This window comes from Peromyscus californicus, unplaced genomic scaffold, assembly GCF_007827085.1.
Source record: "Peromyscus californicus insignis strain IS unplaced genomic scaffold, ASM782708v3 Scaffold_3__1_contigs__length_106647218, whole genome shotgun sequence".
NCBI lineage: Eukaryota > Metazoa > Chordata > Mammalia > Rodentia > Cricetidae > Peromyscus > Peromyscus californicus.
Genome location: NW_026294551.1, coordinates 62845359 through 62856012, shown reverse-complemented (window position 1 = coordinate 62856012; position 10654 = coordinate 62845359). Strand labels below are relative to the sequence as shown.

The window sequence follows — 10654 nt, the reverse complement described above, 5'->3', positions numbered from 1 at the left end:
AGGAGGGCCTCAGCTTCTTCAGCACCCAGCAAATGGAAGCCACAGACCTAGGCCAGGCATCATGAGACGGAAGAGCTGGGGAGAGGGGCCGGCGTCGGGGGGGTGGGAGCAGAGAACAAAACGGACTTGTGTCCAAAATACAGCTGTCACAGACCTGTGGTGTGAGCTCAACTCGGCCTCTCTGTTTTCCTCATTTGTAGCAAGGCTCCAGTGATCTATGTATGGGCTGGCTGAGAGATTAGTGGAGCTGGGCATCCGAGGAACGCAGCCTGTGAGATCCGTCCACCTTCTCAGCATAGGAGCCTGGAAGTGGAGAAGAAGGGTTCCCAGGCGGAACCTGCAGGAGAGGGAGGCTGGAACTTCTGGTCCTGTCTTAATCTATATCAGTCCCAGTGTTGGGGCAGAGAGGACCCGGAGGGCCAGTGGCCTGTACAACTCCTAAAGGAAGACTCTGGTCTCCAGGAAGACCTAGAAAAAGTGTGGATCCCAAGGACAAGCAGCGATTCTGTAACAGGGGCCCAGAAAACCTGAGCCCAGCTGCCTAGATCATGACCTAGGTCCAGGTCAGGCCAGCAGCCTGAGGACTGAAAAATGGCTCCCGGGCCCTGGGCCTTAGGGCCAGGTCAAGCAGGGGAGAGAGGATAGGTTCCTCTGGGGTGCATTGAAATAAACCTTTCTGGTCCACAAGCATCTGCAAGTGGGGAGACAACAGTGCTGTAGGAGTCAACCAGGGAGCCTCCGAGAAGGTCAGGACCGCCCCCCCCCCCCCCCCAAGCCACCTGGAGCTGCCATGCTCAGACTCCAGCTACAGGCTGAGTGATTGCTCTCACCTCCCAGTAGAATGAGTTGTCTTTGGGTGAGGAGGGATTGTGTGCCTGGTTTCCACTTAGACGCATTTTGCCCCTCTCCCAGCGTGGCTGCTAGAAAATGACTCAGGCGCCCAGGAGCTGCTGGGACTGTGAACCACCTCTCCCCGAGGACGTGGAGCCCTTGCTTTGGGGCTACTCTGCCATCAGAAAGACCCAGGAGTGTCATAGTTTCCTGAAAACTCAAATAGCCCTTCCCAGCCGGAAGAGTGAGGGTCTTCAGAGGTCAGCTGAGGTAGTACCTCACCTGCGTGTGTGGAGACAGCCACTTCGGCCGTCTCTGCGGAAAAGGGCGCAGTGTTGGGAGTCATCACAACAGATCTGCCTTCTGGGAACTGAGCAAAAAGTATGTATAGTACACATTCCGTTGCTGCAGGACGGGGGCAGCCGAAGGCAAAGACCTGTAGCCAGGACTAGAAAAGCTCCCTGTGGAGCAAAGCCCAAGGTGGGAGAGCGGACCACTGATGCAAACCTCTGCTCCACGGGTGGGTTTACAAGGGCAGCAGCCGAGGGGAAGCTTGGAGAACTTCTTCAGAGGAAGTTGGTGGTTTCTGTCTCAAACACCCAGGACCTCCCACCAAAGATCTCAGGACCCCTTGCTGGGATCTTTGGCGCTCAGAACGCAAGCCTGTCCTAGTGAGCCTTGGAGGGGCGGGGTCTCAGCCTGGCCGACAGTGACCTGGGTCAGCTGTTCAGCACTGTGCAGTCATGAGGCATGCTTGTGACAAGCCGAATACTTTTATTGTATTAACTCGTTCAGTCCTCCCAACAGCCTTAGGAAGACGTCTGTTCCCATCCCATTCCACGGATGAGGCAACTGAGGCAGGAGGAGACGGGACCCGCCTAGGAAGTCCCCAGCACTGCCCGCTGCCCGTGGTGATCCTATACTGGGGACGGTCGCAGAGCGGGGTGGGCAGCGCGGAGACCCCGAACTCCGGGCGCGAGAGAACTTGCCCTGTTCGCGGCCAACTGGGGCGGGGCCCCGAGTGGCGTGACGCGGCGTCAGCTTGCGCTCGCCGGACTCGGGCTTTGGGTCACGTGCCCGGCGCCTGCTCGACCCGGGGGTGGGGCTGTAAGACCTGCGGACGCGGGCCCTGCCGGGTGGGACCGCTCCGTTGCAAATGGTACCCCAAGGCCAGATTTCCGTGCCTGCCCCGGCTTCGTTACCTGGGGGACCAGCGTGCACGTCCCGGTTGGTCCCCACTCTCTAAGCACAGGAGACACTGGCTGGGGTTCTGAGCCGTGAGGGGCAGGGCCTCTTTGCCCAGCAGTGCCCTCAATGTTGGGAGCTCAGGGGTGCGTGGAATGGTAGGCCCCGGGCAGAAAGCTGCATAAGGAGGCTGCTGAACCTCCAGGGCTACCTGCCACTCTGCATGACCCCGTTATCTTTCTTAACTGCTGGAGCTAAGCGTGGGCCTGCCTGGGCAAAGGAACAGAGGGCCAGGCAATGGGAACAGACTGCTGGGAGTCCAGAGCCACCTGGGAGGTCCTAACCTCCTGAGCTGACGTGAGAATTCTGGCCGTGGATGAGGGCTGATCTCATTGGAGTCGACTTCTGTTGGGAGCTGTCCAGGAAGTGTCTAGCCCTCTTTGGGCCTCTGTCTCACCCACCGTGGTGGCTGCTTGGCATGATAGACCTCCACACAAGGGTTGGGTATGCCCAAAGTCTGGGCACAGTGAAGAGTTAAGCTCACAAATGGAGAGCGGGAAATGCTGGCTATTGAGGGGAGAAGCCAGCTATGTGTTAGAGTCCCAGAGTAGAGAAAAGTACAGCAACCAATGGTATCACCTGACACCGTGAGTGACGTCCAGCCCTAAGGGAGTTACTGTTGGAATCCCAGGTCCCCACTGCTTGCCACTCTACGGAAAACTGGGGAACAGAAACTGGTGGGAAGATGCAGGTTTATCTGAGACCCACCTCGAAGGAGACGGAGCAGATTCTCCATCTCCCAGGGTTTTCGGAGGTGTAAAGAGCTGTGGTAGAGGAAGGGAGTACAGGACGGATACAGGAGGGAAGCCCGTGTCTGATACTCCGGCTGCTGCAAGTTACTTTGTCCTCGTGGGGTAGAGAAGGTGCTAAACCTTCCATCAGATGTCCTGGGAACTGGCAGTGGGCAGTGTTATCCCCTCTCTCTGCGCTCTCAGCCCTCAGAAGGTGAAGCAGGTCTGTGTTTGCGACCAGGCTGGGCAGCTCCCACCTCTTAAATTTCAGTTGGGACTTCTCATCAGAATTTAGAATGTTAGGCAAAAGCGAAGCTGTGGGATTCAGGGAGGCCTCAAAAAACAGGAGGGGTGGGCATGGGAGACGGGGCAAAAGAATGTGCTGGAAGGACTGTGACAGGCTCAAACAGAATGTTTCACCTGGATGTTGGACTCCAGGCCCTACCAGACTGACGACTGGCTGTCCTTTCAGCCAGGCTGCGGGCTCCTTTTTCTCTCCTCATCTTCCCTGGGATTACCTCGGCCCATTTCACTCAAAGACTGATGAACTACAAAGGCCTCGGTGGGTCATTCACAATCCCATCTCACAGCTGAGGAGAGGGTACAGTGGATTCTCTGGTGCCACTCCTGCTGGGTCTGGACTATGTGGCATGGCTAGAGAGGAGACAGCCCAGGCGAGAGTCCGCTGGGCTTCCAGAATCATCGACTCCCCAGAGCTGCCAGCAGAGGCCTGACTTACCGGGATGTTCAAGACCTGGCCCTAGAGACCTGAACATAGCTTTCTGGAGGCTATGAAAGAACACACCAGTAGCTTCCCCGAGTATTGGAGCACTTTCTGGGTACCATGCTGGTCCGAGGTCTCGGGTTCTGCCCCTGCCCAAGATCCAGAAGAGATGTTTTTCCTGGGAAGTAAATGGGTGGTAAAGGTCCTTCCCCATCAAGAGCTTCAGTGGAGGCTGCTGAAGGGGGCCTGTCATCAAGACAGGGCCCCAGCTCCTCTCGGAGCTCCAGTGACAGGAGAGAGGCAGTGAGGCCTGAGAAGGGAAAAAAGAAGAGCGTAGGAATTTGTCTCTGTCCATCTGTCCCTCAGGCCCTGGGCCTTCTCCACCCATGCTGGAGACCTTGTGAAGGTTTTACCCTTCCTCTACTAATAGCCAGGGTTTTCAGGGTGAGTTCTTGGTATTTTATAAACCACTGGAAAGAGCTATGGCCTGGAGCTACAGGAAATCTCTAGTCTATTTGGGAGGAGCCAGCCCCGAAGAAGCAGAGCCAAGACCCACAAAGGTCTGTCGCCCAACCTCATCAAGAGGCACCCGGATACAGCTGTTCCTGAAGCACACTCCTCTTTCTGACTTCTGAACCAATTTCTGCCACAACCAACTAGGTCAAATATGCCCTTTAAGTGAGGAGCTGGGGCCACAGGCTCCATCCTGATAAAGAGGCCGCTTTTCTCCAATGTTTCTTGCATTTGTTTTCTCCCACAGAACCCTTATCTCACAGGAACATCTAATAGTCTACAGGGAAAATGAACTTTGGCAAGTGTCCACCAAGGGTTGCAAAGTCCCTCCTTGGAGACTTGTCGCTAAATTGGAGCAGCATGGCCACCCTGCCCTTCCTCCTGGCTTGGACAGCCTCCCTGCCTGCAGGCCACCAGGGTTCTCTAACACTCAGCAGAGGAGAGGCCTTGGTTCTGGGAACTGGACAAGGCATCAAGTTCCCCAGGGGCACAGCCTGAGCACCAGCCAGGTACAGGCAAGCTGTAAGGATCACGAGCTAAAAGGAAAAGCGCAGTAGGGCTTGTGAGCCCAGAGCAGACTCGGTCCACCTGCTCTTCACAGGGTAGGGATTGGGTTCTGGCCCCTTTAATGCCACAGTGCCTACCTAGAGCTAGGGCACAGCCTGGCCTGAGTCCATGTTATCTGCTCAGAAGGCTCTAGGTTGTGGGCTTCCTCTACTTTAAGGACACGCTCCTCTGTTTTACCTGTTGAGGGCCTGCAATTCATCCCACCTAGTCAGAGTTAGAGCCTCAGCCCCTGGAGCCTAGAGTGATAGCTTGTCTTAGGGTGCTGGCTCCTGGAACCCTGGCCTGGGTTGGTGACTGTAGGGGCCCCTATCAGCCTGTGCCTCTGGACCTTTTCATCTGCTGCCCCTCTACAGCAGACTTGAGTCTGAGTCTAAGTGACAGTTACCTTGATCTCTGTGCCCAAAAGCCAGTCTGTGGCTCTTCCCAGCCCCAACTTTACCAGCACAGTGACAGGCTGGCAGATGTTAGCCAGGGCCACCTGAGTTTCATATACTTACTACGCTTACGCGCCATCCTCAGTTCCAGGGGGTGAAGGTCTGAGGGCATCTGGCTCCACCTCCTCCCGTGTCCCCACGTGGTCCTTTGACCTCAGGGCTGGCTGAGGCCAGTTCCCAAAGGACAATGCCTCAGAGTAGTGCCCTAGGCAGCCTCCTGGAACAGCCCAGGAGCTTACAGGAAGGAAGGTAGGTGGGGAGAGGCAGAGATGAGCTGCTTTGAGGTTGGAACAAAGAAGTTCTAAAATTGAGATGGTCACACAACCCTGCAACCCTGACTGAAAGCGCTCGACTGTATGAAGTGTGTAAGCTGTATCTCTCTGTAGGGGGAACTGTGGATTAATATCACAGTCGAGGAGAGGGCTCTACTCTCCAGGAGCTGAGGCTGGCAGACTCAGTGCTTGGCATGGGCTTTGTGGAAGATTCTGATGCCTTTTTTGGCAGAAACCCAGCTGAAGGGGTTTGGATGCCCCAGGCCTACCTGCTCTGAGCCAGGGTAAGTGGCCTTGCCATATCTGCTTGAGACCCAGGAAATCTGCCATACACTTGCCCTCTTCCCCCAAAGCCTGCCTCTCTCCAGGGCACAGGAGTTTCCTTGCCAGGCCTCTGAGATGGGGAATGAAGTGGTGGGTCTGCAATTGCTCCCTCTAGCAGGGACCCATGAAGGCCTGTTAAAAGCCTGTGGTACTGATCTTGTGGCACAGGCTTTCAATCCCAGCACTTGGGAAGCAGAGGCCAGTGGATCTCTGGGTTCAAGGCTAGCCTGGGCTACAAAGTAAGACCATATCTCAAAACATGAAATAAAATTAAAAGGCAGGTGGGAGCTGGAGAGACGGCTCAGTGGCTAAAAAGCACACACTGCTTTTGCAGAGAACCAGGGTTAGGTTCCCAGCACCCACGCTGGGTGGCCCACCAACCACTTTAACTCCAGCTCCAGTGAATCCAATGCCCTCTCCTGGCCTCTGTGGGCACCTGAACCAAGAAGTACACATATCCATACTCAGATAACACACACAAACACATAATTTTAAAATATAATTTTTTTTTTTTTTAGAAGAAGTCAGGTGGGCCAACTTTCAGGCCCTTTGGATGCTCAGGCCAATTCAGACATCACACAGGAATGGCTGGTTCAACTATTTATTGTGGCGTACTTTACATGCAAGAACACAAATTAGAGAGACAGTTTTTGGAAGCAGAACCAGTGGGGTGGGGAGACACACTAGTTGTCACGCGTGAGCCACCCTCCAGAACCAGCTCTACCCACAGAAACAGGACAGTGACAAGACTGACTTGTAAGACAACAGGAGATCAAACTCAATACCGTCTTTTCAGCAGCCCCGAGGATCCTCAGATCCTCACAAATGAAGTGCAAACTTTAGGAAGAAACACTACCCCCTGCTCTCCCAGAGAGCCTGGGGCGTGAGTATGGCAGGATCGGTCAGAACACAGGGTTGACAGTTGTTCTTGGGGACTAGGGGAAACCTAGCCTAGACCTCCATGAACAAGAAGGGCTGGAGATGGGCACTGGGCTAGGTGGGTACCACAGAGCCACAAAGGGAGGACCTCCAAGTGGCTGAGCACACAGGGAAGCCCCAGCCATCCCAACAGCAGACCATAGAGAGGCTGTGGATTGACCAGGCGGGAACAAAGGCTCTCATGCTGCTCTCCCAGCCACCTAGGGCTGACCTGGCCCCAAGAGTGCCCTGAGCCATCTGAGACCATCCGTCAGAGGACTGTGGCCAGGAAAGTCTGTGGTGGAACGAAGGAACTCATTGCCATCAGGCCACCTAGGGTCCGGCCACCACTTTGCCGGCTGAGCGGTGCTGTGGGTGACAGCAGGGGCCAGGTGGGGAGGACAAGAGCAGTGAGCCAAGGCACAGTCACTCACACTGAGGGGCTGACAGGAAAAATGGAAGCTAGCTCTGGCCACAGCTACCAAGAAGCCCTTTTGGCTCTGAAACCCCATGTCCCATGTACAGTAAATGAGTTAGTCAGTCTCGGCCCAACTCACAGGGTCAAAATACACCTGGTGACTTCCCTTCACTGCTGCCTGATGGCCAAAAAGGTAGGAAGAAGCAGTCTTCACACTTCAGCACACAATGAACAAGAAAAGGTTAAACACATCCTCAAGAAAATATTTTGACAAAATAAATATTTTAACCTATAATCAGGTGTAATTAGTGCTTATGAGTCCCGGCAATAATTTAGTGTAATTAAGTACATACTCTATCTGTGATTTCTAACACTTGTAGAGGCTGCTGGCTTGAGAGGGCCCAGCTTCTAAGGATTTTGCCCACAGATGGTAGGGAATCAGAGGCCTCAGGACAGAATAGTCCACAGAGCTGGACCCCCTTCAGGACCCCCAGGCCCAATCTTGCTTCTCATAAAGGCCCCAGGCCCATGTCACTTCAGCCCACAGATAAGGCAGGCAGACTACCTCTAGACAAGATATGAAGACTATAAACCAAACCACCGGCTGGGCTGGTCCCAGCCAGAAAAGTGTTCTCTTGGCAGCCTGTGGGAGTCCTTGACCTCTCTAAGCCATACATACCTAGCAGCTGCGGTCAGGAGGATAGGGGACAGCTCTGGACATTGGTACTAGAAATAAGCATGTTGGGAACCCCCAAGGTAGGCCCCCACATCAGTCTCTCTCCCTGATGCAGGCCCATCTTCCTCTGTACATCATCCACAAGCAGGGGGCAGCCTCTTAATTCAGAGATGCTGGCCTGATTGCCTACTGCCCACAGGCCCTGCTCTTTAGACTGTGGACAGCTGATCCTCAGACAATCCTTTTAGACTTCCAGGTACACTGGGCTCCCCAGCCTCCTCTGATGTGATAAGCCTTCAGAGGCCTTAACAACCAGGCTAGCCTTGGAGTGCTCTGCCTTTAAGAAACACTGACAAGAAGCTCTGCTTGGCAGGGTATGAGTGGGGTGTGGAGGTATGGCAGATGCTCAGAGAGGGCTGGGCAGTTAGCAGGTCAGTGTGACATCCTCCACAGGTCCTGTCAGATGAACCCTAGCCCGACCTTCCGGAGGAAGGAGAGGTGCTGGGTTGGGTGAGGGGTCCTGGGATGGGCCATTTCTGTTCTCACCCAGGGCTGCGGTCCCATCCTAAGAGCTGCCCAGAACCTGTGTACTGATCCTCTGCAGGTGGAACCCAGCCTCCTCTCCCTGCTGGGGCTGGCGCTTGGGTGGCCAGGTGTAGCACTGGGCCATCCTAATGGTGGGAAAGGCTGACCACAGGGTGGGCGGGACTGTGTGGGGCCTGCGAGTATACAGCAATACAGCTGCAGTAGCATCTTCCTTTTCTAGGCAACAGCAGCTGGACCAGGGTTAAGGGAGCACTGGGTCACCTGCTCAGCACCAGGAAACAAAGCAGCCAAGGGCAGGAGCAGGCATCACCAGCTCTTGTTTGCTCAGATTCACGCTGTCAGGCTTCAGACTGAAACTGTTGGCTGGGGGACATGTGAGGTGGGTGGCAGATCAAGTGGGGACAGCCATGAAGGTTGAGGCTATGTCAGGGAGGAGAGAAGAGTGGAGTATGGCTCCAGCCTAATGTGGCTCCTGGTCCTCTGGAGCCTCCACACACAGCACACAGCTACCTGCTGCGAGGCCTGGAGGTAGCTATGTGGAGGTCGCTGAAGGCGAAGCCTAGTCACGAGATACATCAAAGTCATGTTGCTTTAGCAAACCACCGTCTCTAGACATCAGGGCCAATGTGGGTGTGTAGGGCGTGCATAGAGTAAACTGTCTACCATCCACAGGGCAGGTGCTGCCCTTGGCCGTTCTCAGACCAAGAGCTGCAGGTCCCTGTCTTGGTCCCAGGCCTGGCAGCTGACTAATGGAGAAAGGGCCAGGGACACAAGGGATCTTTAAGGTAGTGGCCCACAGAGCCCACTCAGGTACAAACACGCTAGTGCCACACCGTTCAAGGAGAGAGACTAAGCCTGTGCTTACAAATACTTGAGCCCTGCTTTCCCAGAGTCCTTGACGGAAGAAGGGGGTCCCGGGGAGCAGAGTGTCTCACCTAAGGAAGCCATGGAGCTAGGCGGAAGCAGAAGGGGTAGTGAGAGAGTCAGTTCAGGAGCTCTGCTCAGAAAGTGTCAAGGGGCTACCCTGCCGGGGCTGGACCACTGCTTCTTCCTGGTTAGACCCAAGGCCAAGAGAGCCCTTGGGATGAGGGAGGACAGGCCCTCTGGTCAGTGCTGTTGCCACCCAGAGAACAGGTGGCAAAGTGGGCCCTGACCAGGGAGGCCTGGGAGCAAACAGTGGCATTTCCATGGGGATACAGGTATGCAGGCTGAGGGGCTGGGGAGTGGCCAGTGCCCAGTGTCCACCAGGAGAGTCAGCAGTGACCTGCCATGGGAAGGCAAACCACAGGACAGCTCACAGGGCAAAGAGTGCATCCTCAGACCGCTCTGGCTTCTTCCGGTTGGAAGCACTTGAGGCTGGTGCAGGAGCCTCTGTGGGAGGCGAGGGCAGGTCTGGAACTGTTTCTGCAGCTTTGGCTCGCTCTTCCAGGAACTTATCGAACTCTACAATACAAACCAAATGGAGGGATAGGCTTGGTGAGGGTCACTTAGCTGGAGCCCCACACCCTGGTTTCCAGCTCCAACCAGTACCAACGTTGGCCTGGCTGCCCTTTGGCAGGAGGTACATGCATGTGGGGTGGGGGTGGGGAGTGGAGGTTGGGAAGGGTGTGTTGGCAGGAGAGCAACCAGCCAGATCCAGGCTTATTCTGGGCCCTCCTGGTCTGCGGCCAGCCAAAGAGAAGTCACTATTCCTGACTCTCCACACGCAGAGCTGGCGGAAGCTGGATTAGGGGCATGTGGGTGGGGAGGACCCTATCTATATATTGCTGTGGGACCCATGATGGGGAAAGGATCTGACAGCCCCCAGTCTCTTCAGAGAAAGGCTCTGGAAAAACAGTGAGTACAGAGCACCTGCCCTCCGAGAGCTCAGAGCTCTATCCACCTGGTCAGCACAGGGCAGGGCAGAATGGGCCAGCACCTGCGTACACCACAGGCCCACCCTCACTGACCTAAGGAGGATGCTCAAAGGATGCTGCAGAAGGCAGCCACTTAGCACAGAGGGCAGGTCCTTGGGCTGGTCCTTGTCACGGGGTCTGGAGGAATCCGGGGGTTGGGGGCAGCATGGATGAGGTGTGGGATGTAAGGTGGAGAGGAGTTCATGTCAGAGGGAAGAGGGCAGGAGCCTTGTTGGAAAACTAGGCCCATGTTCCCACCATGATTCCCATCAACTGAGGCCCAGATGCCCAAGAGGCCCTGCACATTCTGTGCACGGTGTGATCTGTGTCTGCGGGGGACTCAGGACCTGGGCAGAAGCTAGGATAGTAACCTGTGCCCTCCAGTCACCCTCTTAGTGACCTCTACATGCTCTTCCCAGTCTGTTTTGCCCTAAAGGAAATGAGAGAAATGGCACTGTCTCCATCATCATGAGTCCCCATGGAGGCTAGGGCTCATCCCCATGGAGGCTAGGGCTCATCCCCATGGAGGCTAGGGCTCATCCCCATGGAGGCTAGGGCTC

General features: G+C 55.4%; 1 protein-coding gene across 8 annotated transcripts in view; it reads right to left on the bottom strand.

Annotated features, from left to right (window-relative positions):
* Positions 1–6228: 6228 nt before the first annotated feature.
* Positions 6229–10654, bottom strand: part of Tom1l2 (target of myb1 like 2 membrane trafficking protein) — a 127865-nt gene continuing 123439 nt past the window's right edge. For all 8 annotated transcript variants that reach the window (XM_052757310.1, XM_052757304.1, XM_052757306.1 and 5 more), the window contains one exon: positions 6229–9642. In XM_052757310.1, coding sequence (XP_052613270.1) covers positions 9494–9642 — 149 coding nt within the window. In that variant the 3' untranslated portion in view covers positions 6229–9493. The remainder of the gene's footprint in view (positions 9643–10654) is intronic.